This window comes from Scardinius erythrophthalmus (genome assembly GCF_964197995.2).
Source record: "Scardinius erythrophthalmus genome assembly, chromosome: 22".
NCBI lineage: Eukaryota > Metazoa > Chordata > Actinopteri > Cypriniformes > Leuciscidae > Scardinius > Scardinius erythrophthalmus.
The window spans coordinates 13,478,640-13,502,615 of record NC_138242.1 but is presented as its reverse complement, the minus strand read 5'-3'; the positions used below and the strand labels follow the sequence as shown (position 1 = coordinate 13,502,615).

Below are 23,976 nucleotides of genomic sequence, written 5' to 3'. Positions count from 1 at the left end.
TTAAAGAGCCAAAAAACGGTAGGCCTATTTTATGTTTGTTTGACTGACCAAATTTGAAAGTTGAGACTTTGTTTCATATTAAATATTACCTGCTCGGTCCTGTCTTTCAGCGTCATATTCACTTGTCAGTTTCCTCTATTTTTCACTGCTTGAGATTATGTTGAGAACAATAACGCTCTATTTGAGTGTATAGGGCGCGATTTCGGATTCAACCACAGTGTTTGAATGGTGGGTTCGTTATTATTCTTGAAAAACGCATGTTATTATTTTAGCACTTCGCGAATGGACAGCGACTCGCGCATTCATGTTAAGTGCATTTTTGGGAAACGCGCGTGGAATTGCGGCGTGTGACGAGCGTAACCTTGTACATAGAGAACGCTCTTAAAGGGATAGTTCACTTTGAAAATAAATTTTGGTATGTTTTAGCTTACCTCAAGGGCATCCAAGATGTAGGTGTCTTTTTTTTCCGCAGTAGTTTCAATTTGGATATTTTTAGGTCAAACCGTTCTTGTCTGTCAGTCATATAATGCAGGTCGATGGTCACTGTATCAAAACACAAGCACAGAGTCCAAATTAAAACAATTCCCCGTCGTCCAAATTAAACAATTCCCCATCGTAAGTACACATTGATGGCCTAAGACACGAAACGAGCGGTTTGTGTGAGACCTGCATTATATGACCTGCATTATATGACTGACAGACAAGAACGGTTTGACCTAAAAATATAAAAATTGAAACTACTGCGGAAACAAAGACACCTACATCTTGGATGCCCTTGAGGTAAGCTAAAACATATCAAAAATTAATTTCAAAGTGAACTATCCCTTTAAGATCCAAGATACATCGTTATCGGGAAACCCGGCCCTGGTCTCCGCACTAGCCTAACTGAAAACTATGAAAGCCGTGTGGCCAACCGGTAAAAAAAAAAAAATACTTTAAAGAAACTATTCCCTCTGATTTTGTTTCATTAATAAAGTTTGACTAATCGCAGCAGTCTCGCATTCGTTTAGAGCTCGTGTGAATTGCACGTATAAAATGAAGTTAATGAACAACCTCGTTCAATCAGGAAACGCTACATGAATTTCACTGCGCTTTATGAAGAGTTTTTTATTTTGCGTGAAGAAGCCGTTCGCCGGAGATGTGTTAAAATATTCATTCATGCACACAAGAGAGTGTATTTATGATTATTAGGCTACCGGTATACTAATCCTCCTGGCGCCGGGTCTGAGTGAGTAATTTACTCTTACCTTTGTTCTTTGATTAACATTAAGGCGAGACACTACAGGTGAATAGGGTAAAATTTTAAAATAATAGATATCACCATGAAACTTCCTCAGTTGATTACTTTCACAAGTATATAAAAAAAATGTATTACAAGTTTTACAAATTTGTATGTTTAATTATGCAAATTAGGCATTATCTCATTAAATATGCACGATTTTGCATATATTTTCGGTAGATAGATCTAAACATATGATAAAGCCAGGTGAAAAATTATTTTTTCATTTTGTTTACACACAAGATGAAAATAAAAACTCAGAGGGATTTCAGGATATATCCTTTCATTACCTATAAAATCAAAATATACTGTCCATAGCCATAAAACATAGATTTTAACCATATTTTTTTTTATTAAAATGTCACATAAATCAGGCCAGGAATGATTTATTAACAAATCCCTCTGAAAATATCTTCAGAATACTGCTAAGTGTATAACTGGAAAGTTTGGTGTACATAGGTGCTACATAGGCTGAGATGTTACTACTGGAGAATGACAAAAAGTCATTTTGAGAAAACGGCAGTTAAAGATTTAAAGGAGAACTTGGTAACTTTTTTAACTTAATAAAACTGTCTAGAAATCATTTGGATGGTTAAACAACCTGTTCTGGTGATTCTGGTGACTTTCCCCGCTCCCCCCAGCGTTCCCAGGCGGAAAACCAACCTTGCAACTTGGGGACTAGCGTCCCGGCAAAATAGAAATTGGAAGTCTCGTGAGAAGCGGGAACAAGAACGAGAACGAGCGCGAAACACGAATCGCTTTATGGCAATTCAACATAAACACACACGCATGTATGATGTATTACCAGATTACCCACCTCGGTAGACAAAGCTCCACACGATTCAGTTGGCTTGCTCCGACCAAAACAAACGCACATGAGCAGCGGTAGAGAGGGGGAGGAGGCCGCCGCAAGTGAGTTTTTTACGACCGTGTTGTGACATATACGCCCCCCCACAGCTGTAGGGGGAGCTCGTGGGGAAAACATGCGACAACAAAAGGGAAAATCAGCGAAGAAGTGACTAGAGTTCGCTAGAGTTGCCGAGTTCTCCTTTGAATAGCTCTAAATGAGAAATCGTCGTAGCTTTAAATCCCCCTTTGGACATTCACGATTGGTTACTGATAGAAAGGAAATGCCCATATTTGGGTTACATAGCGTTGTGCAGGAGACTCAGAGCTTCACGGTGATGCCAGTCATGACAGACTTCAGTAAACAGACGGAGCTCGGCGCGTCGTATTGTAATGCTAACTTCCACTTAGGTAAAGTTGGTTTTATATTCGCACATTCGCACTTTCACGTCTCAATAACAAGCGCAATAAAGCACATTTTTGCTAAATAAAAGCAGCTACATGATCTTTAGGACAAAGATGGTGAACTACAACACTCTCCACAATCAATCAAAACGGGCAAATATTGTTTTAATGGCATACAAAGTTGCGACTGTTCACTGAACATTCAATGTGTGTGGTAAAGAAGATTAGGGACCGTCTAAAAAGGTCTATTTTTTTCCATTGTGTGCAAACAGACAACTACATTTTTGAAAAGTACAGATGTACCAGCAAATCTCTCTCACATTATGTGTTCTAATGCTATTGATTGTACTTTAGCAACAATAAAAAATGCATTATAATGATTGTATTTAGGAAACCTGCCTCACTTTACATAATGTACATAAATATTTTTTGAATAAAATTACATTAATTCACCAAAGGGATTTTTTACTATCCGAAGGTTGTAGCATGTTCCTAGTGACCACACTGACTTACTACAGGTGAAATTTTGACAAAAAGTCCCTTACTGTACATACAGTTGACAAATATGTTTTTTTTAAAATTACCGTAATTCACCCTAAGTATTTTTTCGTGTTCCAAAGGGTGTAGTGCTTTCCTAGTGACCACACCGATTTACTACAGGTGAAATTTTGACAACAGTGTACAATTATCAAATATGTTTATGTAATGAGCATATTATTACATATGTTTATTACATGTTTATGAAATAAACTGTAAATCACCTATAGTGTTTTTTATATATATCCCAAAGGTTGTAGTACTTTCCTACAGACCAGACTGACTTACTACAGGTGAAATTTTGACTATAACTCCCTTACTGTACGTACAATTATCAAATAAGTTTATGAAAAAATTACTGTAATTCCCCTAAAGTATTTGTTCATGTTCCAAAGGCTGTAGTGCTTTCCTAATGACCAGACTGACTTTCTACAGGTGAAATTTTGACAATACCTCCTTTACTGTACGTACAATAAACAAATAAGTTTAAAAAAAAATTACAGTAATTCACCTAAAGTATTTTTCCCTGTTCCAAAGGCTGTAGTGCTTTCCTAGTGACCACTCTGACTTACTACAGGTGGAATTTTGACAATATCTCCTTTACTGTACATACAATAAACAAATAAGTTTAAGAAAAACTTACAGTAATTCCCCAAAAGTATTTTTTCATGTTCCAAAGGCTGTAGTGCTTTCCTAGTGATCAGACTGACTTACTACAGGTGGAATTTTGACAATACCTCTTTTACTGTACGTACAATAAACAAATACATTTAAGAAAAAATTACAGTAATTCCCCTCAAGTATTTTCAACTGTTCCAAAGGCTGTAGTGCTTTCCTAGTGATCAGACAGACATACTACAGGTGGAATTTTGACAATACCTCTTTTACTGTATGTACAATAAACAAATACATTTAAGAAAAACTTACAGTAATTCCCCTAAAGTATTTTTTCCTGTTCCAAAGGCTGTAGTGCTTTCCTAGTGATCAGACTGACTTACTACAGGTGGAATTTTGACAATACCTCCTTTACTGTACGTACAATAAACAAATACGTTAAAGAAAAAATTACAGTAATTCCCCTAAAGTATTTTTTCCTGTTCCAAAGGCTGTAGTGCTTTCCTAATGACCAGACTGACTTTCTACAGGTGAAATTTTGACAAAACCTCCTTTACTGTACGTACAATAAACAAATAAGTTTAAGAAAAAATTACAGTAATTCACCTAAAGTATTTTTTCCTGTTCCAAAGGCTGTAGTGCTTTCCTAGTGACCACACTGACTTACTACAGGTGAAATTTTGACAATACCTCCTTTACTGTACGTACAATAAACAAATAAGTTTAAGAAAAACTTACAGTAATTCCCCTAAAGTATTTTTTCCTGTTCCAAAGGCTGTAGTGCTTTCCTAGTGATCAGACTGACTTACTACAGGTGGAATTTTGACAATACCTCCTTTACTGTACGTACAATAAACAAATACGTTAAAGAAAAAAATTACAGTAATTCCCCTAAAGTATTTTTTCCTGTTCCAAAGGCTGTAGTGCTTTCCTAATGACCAGACTGACTTTCTACAGGCAAAATTTTGACAATACCTCCTTTACTGTACGTACAATAAACAAATACGTTAAAGAAAAAATTACAGTAATTCCCCTAAAGTATTTTTTCCTGTTCCAAAGGCTGTAGTGCTTTCCTAGTGACCTGACTGACTTACTCCAGGTGAAATTTGGACAATAACTCCCTTACTGTACGCACAATAAACAAATACGTTTCCAAAAAAATGACTGTAATTCCCCTAAACTATTTTTTCCTTTTTCAAAGGCTGTAGTGCTTTCCTAGTGACTGACCTGACTGACTTACTCCAGGTGAAATTTGGACAATAACTCCCTTACTGTACGTACAATAAAATGATACGTTTCCAAAAAAATTACTGTAATTCCCCTAAACTATTTTTTCCTGTTTCAAAGGCTGTAGTGCTTTCCTAGTGACCACGCTGACTTACTCCAGGTGAAATTTGGACAATAACTCCCTTACTGTACGTACAATAAACAAATAAGTCCAAGAAAAAAATACTGTAATTCCCCTAAAATATTTTTTCCTGTTTCAAAGGCTGTAGTGCTTTCCTAGTGACCTGACTGACTTACTCCAGGTGAAATTTGGACAATAACTCCCTTACTGTACGTACAATAAACAAATAAGTCCAAGAAAAAAATACTGTAATTCCCCTAAACTATTTTTTCCTGTTTCAAAGGCTGTAGTGCTTTCCTAGTGACCTGACTGACTTACTCCAGGTGAAATTTGGACAATAACTCCCTTACTGTACGTACAATAAACAAATAAGTCCAAGAAAAAAATACAGTAATTCCCCTAAAGTATTTTTTCATGTTCCAAATGCCGTAGTGCTTTCCTTGTGACCAGACTGACTTACTCCAGGTGGAATTTTGACAAAACCTCCTTTACTGTACGTACAATAAACAAATAAGTTTTAGAAAAAAATTACAGTAATTCCCCTAAAGGATTTTTTCCTGTTCCAAAGGCTGTAGTGCTTCCCTAGTGATCAGACTGACTTACTACAGGTGGAATTTTGACAATACCTCCTTTACTGCACGTACAATATACAAATAAGTTCAAGAAAAAATTAAGGTAATTCAAGTAAAGTATTTTTTCCTATTCCAAAGGCTGTAGTGCTTTCCTAGTGACCACACTGACTTACTATAGGTGAAATTTTGACAATACCTCCCTTACTGTACGTTCAGTATACAAATATTAATTAAAAATAAATTACAGTAATTCACCTATAGTGTTTTTTAGATATTCCAAAGGTTGTAGTGCTTTCATAGTGATCAGACTGACTTACTACATGTTAAATACTGCCAATACCTTACTGTAAGTATAGTACAAACATATTATTATTAAAAAGTTACTGTAATTTCTCCTTTTTTCATGTTCCAAAGGTTATAGTATGTTCCCAGTGATCGCTCTACTCAATTAACTTTGATAAATGTATTAGGTAAAAGTATGTATTAGAACTGCTGTTCCTTGTACAACACAATTCTTTCATTGATTAAAAATAGCACATATTTTAGGTTAATAATATTTTCAATGTTATAAATAAGCAACGCCCTTATTGTAATTATTCAAGTTACGTTTTTGTTATGAAGTCCTGAAGAAGTGGATTCTGGAACACACTGCTGCTTCAATGTATATCTAATGAGTGATTATAATCAAGGTATCAATAGTTTTCCTTCTGTATATCAAATGAGTTGAATGACTTCTCTAGGCTTATGAGATTTTACTTTGTTATATAAATTATCAGTGTGATTATCGAAAATGTTATTTCATGTATCATTTAAATATAAGTCTGTATTTGATATTTGAGGTGTAACGTAAGGGTCTGGCCCATGCCCGGAATGCAGTAACAGTGCTTGCTCATTTAGCCTGGCTTCCAGAGATGAAATATGGACTTCTTTAACAGGTGTCACTACATCCATCTGCTTTTCTAGGCTACCCTGATAGCAATGGTCTCAGGAGTCATTGAAACCTATAGTTGAGAGACAATTTCTTAGTTAAAGTCTTTACTTTACAGTTAGATTTAAAGTATCCTCTCCTTAAGATAAATAACATGTTATATTAATGTTTTGAGAAGACTCTCCTCCTCACCAAATCCAATCTTGAAGAAACTGTGTCTGTGTGTGTTAGTATTCTTGGTTACATGTTAAGGAACAAGTGGAAATATAGCTGCAAGCAGCGATACGGGGCCAAGCCCCTGAAGCAGCAGTAAGAGCAGTAATAGTAAAAACAGCAGAAATTGAAGAAAAAAGAGCTGGTTTAGAAGTATAGGTGAAAATGAACTCATAATGAACAGAAGTTCAGATGAGAATGAACATATAATGAAGAAGATATATATATATATTAATCCAAAAGGAAGAAAGATTAGTACAACGTTGAATAATAAAGGAATCGACATGACACAACATTACACGCAATTTTTTTTTAAATCATCCCACGCTGGGCTCGAACCCATTATCTCTGGGTCAGATACCTGTCACTCATATCATTGCGCCACTGGGAAGTTGCGTTTTTGGCAAGATGAAGAAGGTCCAGTAGTTCAAGTGAGAAGCAATTCAAAATGAATAATTTTTATATAAATTCACTGCATGTTGTATTTATTGAGTTCGCTCACATATAGACACCATGTCTGGAACAGAAGCAACTTTTACACCACTTAAGGCCACAATACCTCTTGCGGTCTGGGAATGAGCCACACAGGATTCAAACCCACAACCGGAATGGTTCAGGGCTCGTGGCACGTGGTTTAGCAGCTTGCACCACTCAGATGACGCTGTCTTACCAAGCTGCCAAGGAGAGGCTTAAGTGTAAGAATGAGCACACAAAGGAATGTTAACCAGATTAGTTAAGTTAGCAAGTTAAGTTAGCTTAATGCTAATGTAGTTTATGGTTATCCTGATAGCTGAAGAGCCACATTAGAAAGAATGGCATCAGGTTAGCATGCTAACCAATTAGTATGCTAAGCTAACTACCATAAGGCAACAAATACAGGTCAAATTTGGAGAAATGTATATCAGGAACGATAGCAAAAATAAAAAATCTGTTCAGTCACTTCTGTGTGGCTTGTCACTTCTTGTGAATTTTTTGTAAAAATTGAACAAAATTTGAATGAGGAGTAGCACAAAAAAATTAACACTGTACTTTTCAAAATGGCCACTACTGTAATGGGCAGAGTCTTAATGTAAGATATTGATTGTGATCACCATAATGAGTGGAATCAGGTGTACTAAGTTTCATTTTACATCTATTTACATTCACATCTAGATCAAAGAGTTCAAAAGCTATAATCCTTTTAATGTTGATTTTTTTAACTGGTGGTGGCGCTATAGAGTTGGTCCTAGACTGGAGACTCAAAAATTGGTCCAATTACTATTCATTACAATCAATACAAGTGTGGAAGGTCACAACATGCCTAAATTCAGGGTCCGAATGTCAGCCGCATAATTGATGGAGATATGCTTCAGTCTATCTATGTGTAGAAAATGTGTGATTATTTATTAGCCAATCAGAATCATTCAACCTGAAGCAATGACAAAGCTTAGACCTTGGTGAAGGGTATAATTGCTGTGATTTTTGTAAATGTAAGGGGAAGCGGCCTACTTTTGATCACTGGTTCTGATTCTTGACTTCTGCCTGATGAAACTGCAAACATTCTTCAGTAAAATTTCCTTTAATTTATTATAATTCTGACTCTTGTCTTAAATTGAGTGCACTTCTAACTCCTGGTCTTAATAAATCATATCTGGTCCTTGGGTCTTTAACTGTAAGTCCCAAAATACAGATATACATTGGTAATCCATATTGAAACAAGGACAATAAAGCAGAAGTTTCAGCAGATATTCTTTTGATGTTCCACTGTTTAAGGTACACAGTGAGCACAACCATTGGGCATCTTTTTTCAGGTAGCTTGTCTGGTGATAGTCCAATGCAGCATACATTGGGTACCATCTTTGGCACTGTTCACGTTGGTAAACATGACAAGGATTAATTATGTAACAAACCACTAACAGTTATATTTATGTGTGTTAACCAATTACATAATGCAATGAATAAATATTGAATAAAATGTTCAATTGCTTAAATATTTGTGTTTACCCAAAGTAGTCCTGACTGGAAACATTTGAAAAAATTGTATTCAAACACACACATTTGTTTTACTTAAACTTTTACGTCACTTCACTAAAAGAAAATATAGTAAAGTAAAAAGTACTTGACAAAACAATCAGTTAAAGGGTTTATGATAATATAAGAACAACTTAAACCAAGAGAGGATCAACAACAGCAAAATTTTAAAGAGGTGATATTGAAATTTTACTCTAACCACAAGGAATTAATTACAACTTTTATGTATAATCTCAGTGGAACAATTAAAAAGATAATAGAAATAAAACATAATAGTGCACTGTACAGTATCTTGAATGCCTCCATGATCTTGCTGTTCGTTATCTGTCAGATTTGCTGCACCAATGCATACAGGTTCAGTCACTACTGTTAATATTAATGTAGCCCCTATTAATGTACTACAACCTTAAACAAACAAAAAACCCTTTAGTGAATTACAGTTATTATATATATTATTATGTAAAACAGTATTATTAGGTATTGTCAAAATTTCACCTGGAGTAAGTCAGTGTGGTCACTAGGAAAGCACTACAATCTTTGGAATGTATATATATATATATATATATATATATATATATATATATATATATATATATATATATATATATATATATATATATATATATATATATATATATATATATAAAACACTATTGGTGAATTACAGTTTATTACATAAGCATATGTAATAAACACATGTAATAATGTTTATTACATAAAAATATTTGATAATTGTAAAGTAAAGGAGGTCAAAATTTCACCTGTAGTAAGTCGGTGTGGTCACTAGGAAAGCACTACACCCTTTGGAACACAAAAAATACTTAGGGTGAATTACAGTAATTTAAAAAAAAAAAAAACATATTTGTCAACTGTATGTACAGTAAGGGACTTTTTGTCAAAATTTCACCTGTAGTTATTCAGCCTGGTCTGTAGGAAAACACTACAGCCTTTGGAACAGGAAAAAATACTTTAGGGGAATTACTGTAATTTTTTCTTATATGTATTTGTTTATTGTACGTACAGTAAAGGAGGTATTGTCAAAATTCCACCTGTAGTAAGTCAGTCTGATCACTAGGAAAGCACTACAGCCTTTGGAACAGGAAAAAATACTTTAGGGGAATTACTGTAATTTTTTCTTATATGTATTTGTTTACTGTACGTACAGTAAAGGAGGTATTGTCAAAATTCCACCTGTAGTAAGTCAGTCTGATCACTAGGAAAGCACTACAACCTTTGGAACAGGAAAAAATACTTTAGGGGAATTACTGTAATTTTTTCTTATATGTATTTGTTTATTGTACGTACAGTAAAGGAGGTATTGTCACAATTCCACCTGTAGTAAGTCAGTCTGATCACTAGGAAAGCACTACAGCCTTTGGAACAGGAAAAAATACTTTAGGGGAATTACTGTAATTTTTTCTTAAACTTATTTGTTTATTGTACGTACAGTAAGGGAGTTATTGTCCAAATTTCACCTGGAGTAAGTCAGTCGGGTCACTAGGAAAGCACTACAGCCTTTGAAACAGGAAAAAATAGTTTAGAGGAATTACAGTAATTTTTTTGGAAACGTATTAGTTTTTTGTACGTACAGTAAGGGAGTTATTGTCCAAATTCCACCTGGAGTAAGTCAGTGTGGTCACTAGGAAAGCACTACAGCCTTTGAAACAGGAAAAAATAGTATAGGGGAATTACAGTAATTTTTTTGGAAACGTATTAGTTTTTTGTACGTACAGTAAGGGAGTTATTGTCCAAATTCCACCTGGAGTAAGTCAGTCTGATCACTAGGAAAGCACTACAGCCTTTGAAACAGGAAAAAATAGTTTAGGGGAATTACAGTAATTTTTTTGGAAACGTATTAGTTTTTTGTACGTACAGTAAGGGAGTTATTGTCCAAATTCCACCTGGAGTAAGTCAGTGTGGTCACTAGGAAAGCACTACAGCCTTTGAAACAGGAAAAAATAGTTTAGGGTAATTACAGTAATTTTTTTGGAAACGTATTAGTTTTTTGTACGTACAGTAAGGGAGTTATTGTCCAAATTCCACCTGGAGTAAGTCAGTCTGATCACTAGGAAAGCACTACAGCCTTTGAAACAGGAAAAAATACTTTAGGGGAATTACTGTAATTTTTTGTTATATGTATTTGTTTATTGTACGTACAGTAAAGGAGGTATTGTCACAATTCCACCTGTAGTAAGTCAGTCTGATCACTAGGAAAGCACTACAGCCTTTGGAACAGGAAAAAATACTTTAGGGGAATTACTGTAATTTTTTCTTAAACTTATTTGTTTATTGTACGTACAGTAAGGGAGTTATTGTCCGAATTTCACCTGGAGTAAGTCAGTCGGGTCACTAGGAAAGCACTACAGCCTTTGAAACAGGAAAAAATAGTTTAGAGGAATTACAGTAATTTTTTTGGAAACGTATTAGTTTTTTGTACGTACAGTAAGGGAGTTATTGTCCAAATTCCACCTGGAGTAAGTCAGTCTGATCACTAGGAAAGCACTACAGCCTTTGAAACAGGAAAAAATAGTTTAGGGGAATTACAGTAATTTTTTTTGGAAACGTATTAGTTTTTTGTACGTACAGTAAGGGAGTTATTGTCCAAATTCCACCTGGAGTAAGTCAGTCTGATCACTAGGAAAGCACTACAGCCTTTGAAACAGGAAAAAAATAGTTTAGGGGAATTACAGTAATTTTTTTGGAAACGTATTAGTTTTTTGTACGTACAGTAAGGGAGTTATTGTCCAAATTCCACCTGGAGTAAGTCAGTGTGGTCACTAGGAAAGCACTACAGCCTTTGAAACAGGAAAAAATAGTTTAGGGGAATTACAGTAATTTTTTTGGAAACGTATTAGTTTTTTGTACGTACAGTAAGGGAGTTATTGTCCAAATTCCACCTGGAGTAAGTCAGTGTGGTCACTAGGAAAGCACTACAGCCTTTGAAACAGGAAAAAATAGTTTAGGGGAATTACAGTAATTTTTTTGGAAACGTATTAGTTTATTGTACGTACAGTAAGGGAGTTATTGTCAACATTCCACCTGTAGTAAGTCAGTCTGATCACTAGGAAAGTACTACAACCATTGAATATAAATATAAAAACACACTATAGGTGAATTACAGTTTATTACATAAACATATGTAATAAACACATGTAATGTTTATTACATAGATATATTTGATAATTGTACAGCAAGGGAGTTATTGTCCAAATTCCACCTGGAGTAAGTCAGTGTGGTCACTAGGAAAGCACTACAGCCTTTGGAACAGGAAAAAATGATTTGATTATTGTACTGTTTGCTGTGTGTGTGTGTGTGTGTGTGTGTGTGTGGGGGGGGGGGGGGGGGGGTCGGGTACAGTTGTAAGACCCAGGACCAGATATGATGAAAGAAGACCAGGAGTCGTGAAATTCAATCAAATAAGTAAAATTTTACTGAAGAATAGTTTGCAGTTAAATTGGTAGAGCCAGCGTCAAAGTCACGAGAAGGCCGCAAGCCAACTCTACCTTACAAACAAATCTCACACAATTATACCTTTTTCAAGGTCATGCATTACATAATCGTTTACTTCTGATTGGCTAAGAGAACATAAAGTCTAAACAATAATACATTTTTGATAGATAAGTGGGTATATCGCCATTAATCAGAATATTTGTCGTCCATTTCTGAGATTTAAGTCCGTGGTGACCTTCTTCCAGGGTCCAAGAATGTTGTATATCACAAAGTTCTGAACCTGCAAAGAATAAAAAATGCACACACACACACACACACACACACACACACACACACACACACACACACACACACACACACACACACACACACACACACACACACACACACAACACTGCCTGACAAACAACAGTTCTCTTTGAGGCTGAAGAAGGCCTGAGCTCATTATCAGAAGAGCAGTCCACCTAAACAGGCTGATAAAACATTTCACTCCAGGAAAGCAGGAACGATAATATGCCCCTTTACTCCACTCCCTAAAGAAATACACATGAGATGTTCACTTGATGAAAATAAGGTGAAATTATGTATAAATTGACCCTCAAACTTATACAAGTCAACTAAGACAGATATATAGATGAAGATATGTGGATATTGTTATGAAATATGCAATTATTCTATTGTAATCATGGCTTGTTGTATATGAAGTATTTATGGGTTATAGTAAACCACAATTGTAACTAATAAAAAAGTGGTTTTATAATGAAAGTTACCATAAGTAGTTGTTAAACAATTTATTAAGAAAGTGTTTAAAAAGAAAAGTTGACTTAACTTAAAATTATAAGGCAACTTACTGCAGATTTTTTTAGTTGACTCAACTAAAACATCTCTATAGTTGAGTTGACTCGATTATAACATCTCCAGTTGAGTAAACTCTATTAGTTGAGTCAACTCAAAAAATCTGTGCAGCAAGTTGCCTTAGAATTTTAAGTTTAGTCAACTTTTCTTTTACAGTGTGTAAAACACTTGTATTAATAATCATTGTAACCATATATTGAGAAAATAGTTTATTAAGAAAAACACCTGAACTTGTTTTATAAATATTTTTATTATGAAAATGTTTTTTTAAAGAAAAGCATACCACACTGAAGGTTGTAAGCATTTATTAAGCAGATGATGGTGGCAGAGTAGAGAGGAATTGAAAATGTATTAGAAAGAGCTTTGCAAAAGAAAGGAGAAAAATGCCATCATTATCGTCTATGTGTTGCAGACGAGATACAGAAGATACAGCCATGATGGAAAGGTCCAGAAAAAGAGGACAAAGAGACGAAGAGTTTTATATGTGAAAGTCCTAAGGGGTCTTCCAGAAATAATGACAGTTCAAGAATTTGTGTTTGACCAATGGGCTGTAATGCACTGAATGTATGCAGATGGAGTTTCCAGGAGTCCCAAGACAATCCCAAGACAATTATCATCAAAAGGCCCCTTGCATGTGAACACAACCCAAGGGCACACACTGGAATGCACCTAAAAGAAAATAAATACAGAAATGATTAGGATACTACTTGATTGTTGAATTTTTAATAAGAATAAAGTAATCATTCAAAAGGATGTATATAATTTAATTGAAGAAACAGGGGATTCTGACCCCAACCTTTCAGTACGTACAGTAAGGGAGGTATTGTCAAAATTTCACCTGTAGTAAGTCAGTGTGGGATAGTGTAAGTCAATAAGAAAGCACTACAGGCTTTGGAACAGGAAAAATACTTTTGGGGAATTACTGTAATTTTTTTTAAATTAATATTTGTATACTGAACGTACAGTAAGGAAGATACTGTGAAAATTCCACCTGTATTAAGTCAGTCTGGTCAGTAGGAACATACTACAACCTTTGGAACATAAAAAAAATCTCTTTGGTGAATAATTGTAACTTTTACATAAAACATTTTTGCGTACTGTATGTACAATAGCCTACACAAAAGTACACTAAAGCAGTCTAGGTGAATACACAGCAAATATCAAACCTGAAACTATTTTTATTTTATTTTTAAACTTGACTATGTTCACACTTGATCTTACATGATCAAGTCTGCAACTTGGGTATTGCTTTTTATATTTGCTTCGTATATTTGCGGTGTTCTGCGTTCAATATCTTGTGAGCTGAATATTGTTACTTCACAAATAACATTGTTTTAATATTTAAATCTTCTTCTTAAAATGAGCTTTCCTTCGGGTTTGCACTTTGCAGATGGTCCCTTCTTAGCAGCCTGCGCATAGAGATCAATGTATTTTGTCCAGTGAGAAGGAAAGATCGTTTTGAGGAAAATTATGTTGTAGCTTCTGATGTTTAATCTGTAGTTATATGTGATAGGTGTTTTGTGTAGCAACGACGTTTAGTTCACGAGTTATTGAACGCGGAAGTCCGCGAATGTGCGAATATGCGAATATAAAACCAACTTTACCTAAGTCTAACTTCCTGGTAAATTCGGGAGAAACTTACAGCCGCAAGTAAACAAAATGTAATAAAATAAACATCTGAATGTATATTTTCAACGTTTTCTTTATAGCAGCTTGAAAGAACACATATTGAAGGAGTAAACTAGCCCAAAATCTCAAAATTGACCACTGCATGAAAATCGATGTTTTTGCCTGCCGTGTCTCGCCTTAATGACACTCTATCTGACACGCGTCCCATTTTCTCACTTAAACTCTACATTAACTTAACTCTTATGAGAACACTCGACAAAACGGACATTTTGGCATAATTTGTGTGTGTTATGTTTTGTTCAAGGCCGAAAAGAGAACTCGATACTGACGCGCGTCTTTTCCGTGTGTGTGCGTGTGTGTGTAATAGAGCTGGTAAGTCCCACCCCTTCCGTAAAACCCCGCTGGACCTCAAAGTTGAAAAACCGCCAATGCAAGTGAATGGGAGAAAATAATTATTTTCTGGTCCCGTTTGAATTGTGCCATGAATGTGAACATATGTTGTCTGTGAATTTTTTATATAACTTTTCATGTTACGAGTTTGACAGTATATGGTATGATTCTTCAGCTAGCAGTTGTGGAAAAGACATAACGAGAAAGACTACATGTCGCCTATGTGACGTCACCCCATAAAGTTGACTTACCCGTGGTTTTCACCAACTTCAACGATTTTGTCCTCTCCCTGAAAGAAGTCGGTGAAGTGCACCAAAGACACAGCCATGTTTAGCGGGATCCGTGAGCTAATCCGTGTGCGAGTGGTGTTGACGTTTCAAACGCGTCGAGAGTTGTAGTCCACAAAGTGCTCTCACACAAAGTCTAACCGTATCAAACTTCTACCCGCTAAATTGTATCATTCTTTACACGAAAAGTTATATAAAAAATTCACAGACAACATATGTTCACATTCATGGCACAATTCAAACGGGACCAGAAAATAATTATTTTCTCCCATTCACTTGCATTGACGGTTTTTCAACTTTGAGGTCCAGCGGGGTTAGCGGAAGGGGCGGGACTTACCAGCTCTATAGGCAGGACTTACAGCGCGGTCTCTTGTTTTGTCGCGCTTGAATGGTTGAGCGTGATCATACAACGCTAGTCAACTGGTGACAGAAAATACGGATACTGCGTAATTGCTTTAAAAAAAAATTTTTTTTGCGGTGCTGCGGTGGGCAAGTGATGAAACCAGTGTTGCGACTGAACACCGTGTAACACCGGTAACACCGACTATCGCGCCAAGCCTATTTGATACATTTATGTACTTACAAAGTTTTAATCGCGTCCCCTTTGCAATTATGGATGTGCAACACACACACACACACGAATTGTGATAACGTTTGCGCAATTTTTTGAAACTACACACACACAAATACTGTGATAACGTTTGCTAAGTACAAACGATTTTTTTTTCTTAAGTAGCCTACAAACGAAATTATATTTATGCCAGGGGTGCTGTTGCGTCATGTTGACATTACTTGTCGTACAGGTGCTTATGTGGCAAATGTGAGAAGATGGCTACAGAACCAGAAAACATATGCTGCAGGGAGATAGACGTTTATATAGGCTACTGTCTATGGAGATAGAGCAGACCTTAATTTATTTACATTTGTAATTGCTGCAAAAAATGATACGTGACATAAAACTGTCTGACGTTGTTTGTTGAGACATCCTATGACGACGACAATAAATAGCTTTAGACGCATTTGTTATTGAACTGGCTGACATCGATTGAAATGACTAACGTTATTTGCTCAAAAATCATAAAATACACTTACTTCTTCTGGAGGTGACGTTGGATCGCAAACAGTAGGCAACGATCCACACTTGAGGATTAACTTTAACCCTCGTTCACTAAACAGTCAGTCAGAAAATGATTCGCGCAAACATAAACGTATTTAGGAAGTTTAAGTGGCGCCTTTTCTTCATAAATAAAATCCATCCGCTGCGTTTTCAGTGGCTCTGATGTCAGTGAAGACTACTATGTCCATTCTTGCATCCCACAACAGAACACCTAACGTTACTCTTCTTAGGAGACAATACCGGCTGTCGTTGAAACAATGGAGGATGGTGTACAGATCACCGAGGGCGGGGTCTATGCCAAAACCAGATTGTCAATCAAACCACGTCGGTGGGGCTTAGCGCAATTCTGTACAAATACAGTGCTTATGATTTATTGAGATAGTAAAAAAACTACTGGGTGGATTTTTATCATTCTAGGGTGGTTTTGCTCACACAATGCCAACACACATTTATGTTCAAACACCATGTAAAAGTGAATTTTGCATAATAGGTGCCCTTTAACTACACATTTTTTTCTCAGTAACTGTAACGGCTTACAGTTACATTTATTTTGTAATTAAATTACATAACGCCATTACATGTAACTAGTTACTCCCCAACACTGGTTAGTTGTAATGAATATTTTTGTGTAATTTCGCTGTGTATGTTGATAATACAAGGGAGAGAGAGAGAGTTTATGGATAAGACTTTAATGCACATATCTTGTACTGTGATTTATTCAGCATACAGTTATTTTCTGCAGGGACAACGGACGCTTCATCTTTTGTGTGATGTACAATAAACTTCATAAAACTCATTAGTAAAGTTTTTTTTCCATCATTCGGACGGGGTCCGCCACTACTCGGAGTTTCTGACTTTTTCAGTGCGTCCTGACACCGGATAATGAGCTCTTGAAGCTCTGCCCTCTTCTTGAAAGGGGGCCGGGAGCACCAGCTCATTTGCATTTGAAGGGACAAACACAAAAACAGCGCGTTTTCGCTCACCCCCCAAAAGTGTCCATTTTAACATGCTCTAAAAAATTGTCTGTGGGGTATTTTAAAATAAAACTTCACATACACACTATGGGGACATCAGAGACGTATTTTACATCTTGTAAAAAGGGGCATAATAGGTCCCCTTTAAGGAATATATCAAGTATAACAAATTAATACCTAAATAGGAACATAGAAGTATACTTGAAGTGCAAAAAAAATATAAATATCAAACTATAAGTATGATGTTAGTTCACAGTACAAAAATGTACAAGTATACTTGCAGTATACTAAAAACTAGAAGTTTACTGAGATTATACTTCAAAGTGTCCTTTCATAAACTAAAAAATGTACTACAGGTATTTAACTAGTAAACTATCAGTATACCTGTAAGTTCACTTGTAGTATAGTTGCAGTACAAATGAAAAACTTAGTTGTAAACTAGTTTTGTACTCAAAGTTTACTACTGTTACACTTAAAGAATACTTTAGTATACTTTTATACACTAATAAGTGGGCCAATTTAGTCCCAATTAGTATTGATACAGTACACTTACAAGTATACTTCTAGTACATTGATATAAGTATACTTACTACATAAAGAATACTTAAAATACACTTGAACTTTACTTAAGTATTCTTAATAAAATTAACTTTAAGTATACTTATTTTTTGTAAAGGAATGCAAGAACTAATCCATTCAAGGATTTAAAGACGTACTGGTCTTTATGCAAATGTTTTAAAGCAACACTTTAAAATTAATTCTGTAGCAAACTGGAAGCCAGTGCAAATAAATTAAAACCAGATTAATGTGCTCTTGTTTCCCCTCTTTCTTATCCCTTGCTTCCCATGTTATAATATCTTTAGAATTTGCCATGCTGTTTTTTCTCACGGACGTAACAGCAAAGTTTGGGACCACCCCGAATCTTAAACAGATTGTCATCGGACGGTGTTATGAATATGTAACCCTGGTTAATCCCCACCCCAGGTAAGATGTATAAGCATTTTGCAAACTAATATTGCTTATTTAAAATATCTAAATAGGAAAATGTAATAATATATTGTTTTATTAAGTCTGTCTCATTTGATTTCATTGATATTTGCAGTATTTGCAGAGACAGTTCAGCTCTGGCATCTGGCTCATCACTTTCATTAGATAATACAGTATTGCATTAAGTCCTTGAAAAATGTAATTATAAATTGGAGAAATTGTAATTTTCTCTCTAACAGGTATAATTGTGAGGAGATATGGCAGGAGTTTGAAAAGGCTGTGGTTAGGAGATCACCCTGCGATGTGAGAGTTAAAGATTACCAAAAAATGTTCCGGGCCATCACTCAGATTTTACCATGTGGCAAGGTGATTTCTTTCAAGTGTTTTGACATAAGAAACGTACTGGTTACTTTCGTAACCTCGGTTCCCTTAGAGATAAGGGAACGAGTACTGCGTTGCAAACGCTTAGGGGAAAACTCCTTTTCTCGAGAATATTGAAGCCTTTATTTTAAAACGCATTTGCTACAGCACAGGCGAGAGCATCAGACCCACGTGAGTGAGCTGATAGGCTGTGCTGTGGGCAACTGCACGAACCAATGGCGGATAGACAGAAGCGCGCGAGCCAATCAGGGCGCTTGGCGCTCTGTCACTGTCAAGCGCGCGAAACTACACGTGACCATAACATATAAATACAGATAGAATCCGCCATTTGACAGGTATAATCGACTGAAGCGACAAACCTGCCATAAGAAAAATAGCACGGCAAGGCAACGCAGTACTCGTTCCCTTATCTCTAAGGGAACCGAGGTTACGAAAGTAACCAGTACGTTCCCTTACGAGAACGTTCTCTCGTACTGCGTTGCAAACGCTTATGGGAACGTTTCCATTTAAAACGCCGTGCTATTAATCTTTTGGCCGCTCTGACTCACCAGAGTTCCGGGAAGTACAGAATAGCCAGGATAAAAAGAGACCGAACATCGGGCCCATCAATTATCCGTAATAAAGACTGGCCAGAGCCAGTCATTTAACCCACAAGGTGATAGCCGTGTGTTTAATATCAAACTAGTCTGGGTCCGCAGAGCCAGAGTCTAGACTGAAAAGACTGTAAATGCAAAGCAGGGACATCAACTTATAATCAACGAATCTGGCCAAAGCCAGTCACTTAGTCCACAAGGTGATAACCGTGTGTTAAACATCGAACTAGTCTGGGTCAGCAGAGCCAGAGTCTAGACTGAAAAGACTGTAACTGCAAAGCAGGGACATTAAAGTTATAATTCATCGGATCTGGCCAGAGCCAGTCACTTAGCCCACAAAGTGAAAACCGTGTGTTCAATATCAACTAGACTGGGTCACAGAGCCAGTGTCTAGACAGAAGAACTGTAGCTACAAGCAAGGGCATTAAAGCTATAATTCAACAATGTGGACGGAGCGGATATCCGGCCGCCGCACATATGCTATAGATCGGAATACCCAAGTGACCATGGTTCAAAACTAGTCTGGATCCACAGAGCCAGAGTCTAGACAGAAAGAACGCATGTCTGCAGAGCAGGGACATCCAGATTATAGAATCTCACAAATGTGGACGGAGCGGACCAGCCGGCCGCCGCACAAATGTCTTCAATGGGAATACCACTTGACCAAGCCCACGAAGAGGCAACACCTCTCGTGGAATGAGCTCTAACACCTATGGGACAAGAGAGGCCCAGTGAGGTGTAAGCCCGGGCAATGGCGTCAACTATCCATCTGGACAGTGTGGTTTTAGTGACCGGGAGGCCCTTGGATCGGCCCCCGAAACACACAAAGAGCTGTTCAGACTGTCTGAAAGAGGCCGAACGCTCCAGATAAATTCTCAAAGCTCTGACTGGGCAAAGCATGAGAGAATCGCTATCCTCCTCGGAGGAGGGGAGAGCTGACAGAGAAATAACCTGGGCTCTGAACGGAGTTGAGAGCACCTTAGGAACATATCCATGTCTTGGCCTAAGAATGACCTTGGAGTCATTAGGACCAAACTCCAGACAGGAAGCGCTGGTAGACAGCGCCTGTAAATCCCCTATTCTCTTTACTGACGCCAGTGCTAGAAGCAGGGCGGTTTTCAGAGAGAGAGACTTAGGATCAGCTGACTGAAGTGGTTCAAAGGGAGGTCCCTTAAGAGCCCGCAGGACCAAGGAGAGGTCCCAGGCCGGAACAGACGGTGGCCGAGGCGGGTTAAGCCTCCTGGCGCCCCTGAGGAAGCGAACTATAAGGTCGCTTTTTCCTAAGGAGGCCCCGGCTTCCAATACGTGAAAAGCAGCAATGGCTGCCACGTACACTTTGAGAGTGGAGGGGGAGCGACCCGCGTCCAACATCTCCTGTAGAAAAGACAGTACTCTTGGTACTTCACAAGTGTATGGGTCGAGGTCTCGAGCTAAACACCAGCTGGAAAACACTGACCATTTACTGAGATAGAGGCGTCTGGTAGACGGAGCTCTAGCTTCCTTTATAGTATTCAGGACGCCCTCTGGGAGGTTCTGGGGTACCCGTTGAGTGGCCATACATGTAGGGCCCATAAGTCGGGACGGGGATGCCAGATTGTCCTGTTGGCCTGAGTCAGGAGGTCGCGCCTCACTGGGATTGGCCACGGGTCTGCTACAGACAGCTGCATCAACTCTGGGAACCAAACCTGGGTCCGCCAGAGAGGAGCTACTAATAGCACTGCGCTTTTCGTGTTCCTGATCCGTTCGATGACCTGAGGGAGCATCGAGACCGGGGGGAACGCATAGAGAGGAAGGTTGGGCCAGTCGTGGGCCAACGCATCCCTGCTCTTTGAGAAAAAGATTGGGCATTGACAGTTGTCTTTTGAGGCGAAAAGATCTACTTCTGCCTTCCCGAAGACCTCCCAGAGTAGGAGAACTGTCTGAGGGTGGAGAGACCATTCCTCTGGGGGAACTCTGCCCCGAGAGAGCATGTCTGCTCCTGTATTCAACGTGCCTGGCACGTGAGCTGCCCTGAGCGAGCGCAGATTGGTGTGAGCCCATAGCAAGAGCTGTGAGGCTATGGCAAACAGGTTGCGGGACCTGAGGCCGCCCTGGCGATTTATGTAAGAGACCACCGACATGTTGTCCGTCCGTACCAACACGTGGTGTCCCGCCAGGTATGGGAGGAATGTTTTTAGGGCTAGAAAAACTGCTCTCATTTCGAGGCAGTTTATGTGTAGGCGTTTCTCCGAGCTCGACCAGAGGCCGGAGGCAGGCCTGCCCTCGTACAGAGCTCCCCAACCGGAGTTGGAGGCGTCTGTTGAAATCATCCTCCTCTCTGAAACTACCCCCATGCTTACGCCCTGCTGGTACCAGCTGGCGTTTTTCCAAGGGGCCAGGGCTTGAACACAGCGCTGGTCCACCTTGATAATCAAGTGGCCTGAATGCCAGGCGTGGGGTGGCACCAGAGGAGCCAGCCACAGCTGAAGAGGACGCATACGCAGTAGGCCTAGTTGGAGTACTGATGATGCAGAGGCCATCAGGCCAAGGATCCTCTGAAACGTTCTGAGGGGTACAAGAGAGCCCTCTATGAACGATGCCGTGAGCTGCTGAATCGTTAGAGCACGGGCCGGTGTGGGCCATGCTCTCATAAGTACGGAGTCGAGAACTATTCCCAGGAACGTGATACGTTGGCTGGGCAACAGAACACTCTTTGCAACATTGACCCTGAGCCCTAGACATTCTAGATGGCTGAGGAGCCAGGCTTTGTGAGTATGTGACTCCGCCTCTGACTGGGTCAGTATGAGCCAGTCGTCGAGGTAGTTTAGGATGCGCATTCCCCGCTGTCTCAGGGGGGAGAGAGCTGCATCCATGCACTTCGTGAATGTACGAGGCGCTAGTGCCAGTCCAAATGGAAGAACTGTGTACTGGTATGTCTGCCCCTCGAAGGCGAATCTCAAGAATGGCCTGTGGTGGGGGTTCACTTGAATGTGAAAGTAAGCGTCTTTCAGATCTACTGAGAAAAACCAGTCGCCTGGGCGAATCTGCGCCAGGATATGTCTGGTCGTGAGCATTCTGAACGGCCGTGACATGAGAGCCTTGTTCAGATGTCTGAGATCTAAAATGGGTCTCAGGCCGCCGTCTTTCTTTGGAACAAGAAAGTACCGGCTGTAAAAACCTGACTCGCTCAGAGAAGGGGGGATCTTCTCGATGGCCCCTTTCGCCAGCAGACTTAACACTTCGGTGCGGAGGACATGACTCAATGTGCCCCTTACCGTGGTTTGTATAACCGCGCGAAAACGCGGTGGTCTGCGGGCGAACTGAAGCGAGTAACCATGCTTTATGATGTTCATCACCCATACTGAAACTCCGGGGATAGCTTGCCAAGCTAGAGCCCGCAGAGCTAGAGGCATTATCATATCTGGAACACCCAGAGTGGGGGGCTCGGACTGACATGTATGCATGTGTGAAATTATGCTCGATTTGTGCTTTGTGTGGAGGGGTTTGTTTGCAGGGGTGCGTGACATGTGACGGGCCCATGAACTGCATTTAGAACTGCTGCAGCCGCCTGAACTGAAGAGGGAGCCGTGAGCAGTAGTCGAGCGATTTTTGGGGCTGGTCCGGCCGCAGCGGGACAGTGACCCCTCTTTGTGCCGGTTAGGACGGCTTCTTGGGCTCGTGATCGAGCGTCAGCTTCGGCCGCGGGCCCTGGCGCTTAGGGAACGGGAACCGTTTCGCTGGCTTCATGTGCTTACTGGTCTCAGCCGCTGGGCGGGGCTGGAGGACCTGGGACACCACTTTCTCAGGTCGCGGCGTGCTCTTGGGGCGCCGTTGGACTGAGCTGGAGCGCTTTGGTAGAAAGTGTCTCATGGCGCTGGAAGCCTTCTGAGCTTCAGTGAAGCGATCGGCGAAGCCGCTGACAGATGGGCCGAAGAGACCTGAGGCTGTGACGGGCGAGTCGAGGAAGGCAGATTTATCCGCGTCCCTGATCTCGGTTAAGTTTAGCCAGAGGTGGCGCTCCATTACCACTAGGCTGGCCATATTGCGGCCCAGGGCTTGAGCGGTGGTCTTCGTGGCCCTCAGTGCCAGATCCGTGGCACTCCTGAGGTCTTTAAATGTGTCTGGGTCCGGGCCTGACTCATCCATGGAACGGAGAAGTTTGGCCTGGAAGGCTTGAAGCGTCGCCATGGCGTGAAGTGCAGAGGCGGCTTGACCGGCGGCAGCGTATGCGCGGCTGGCAATGGCCGAAGTAGTTCTGCACGGCTTAGAAGGGTGCACCGTCTTAGACCTCCAACTACCTGCAGTGGGGGGGCATAAGTGTGCAGCGACCGCTTCCTCCAGTGGGGGGAGAGACACATATCCTTTCTCTTCAGCGCCGTCAACAGTGGAGAGCGTAGAAGAGGCAGATGAGCGCGTTCGCGCTGAAAAGGGCGCGCGCCAGCATTTTGTGAGCTCTTCGTGAACCTCAGGCATAAATGGAGCGGCGCGCTGACGAGGGGCCTGCTGGCGCCCCGGCAGGTACCATTCATCGAGGCGGCTTCTGGCGGGCTCAGCTGGAGAAAGCCAATCGAGTCCCAACTC

The 23,976-nt window shown here is 39.4% G+C and overlaps 1 protein-coding gene across 1 annotated transcript in view; it reads left to right on the top strand.

Moving 5' to 3' along the window:
• Nucleotides 1-23,976, top strand: part of LOC308682981 (ADP-ribosyl cyclase/cyclic ADP-ribose hydrolase 1) — a gene marked incomplete at its 3' end in the record, with an annotated part of 401,807 nt that overhangs the window by 36,353 nt on the left and 341,478 nt on the right. The window contains exons 3-4 of the mRNA XM_081353035.1: nucleotides 18,319-18,439; nucleotides 18,682-18,808. Coding sequence (XP_081209161.1) covers nucleotides 18,319-18,439; nucleotides 18,682-18,808 — 248 coding nt within the window. The remainder of the gene's footprint in view (nucleotides 1-18,318; nucleotides 18,440-18,681; nucleotides 18,809-23,976) is intronic.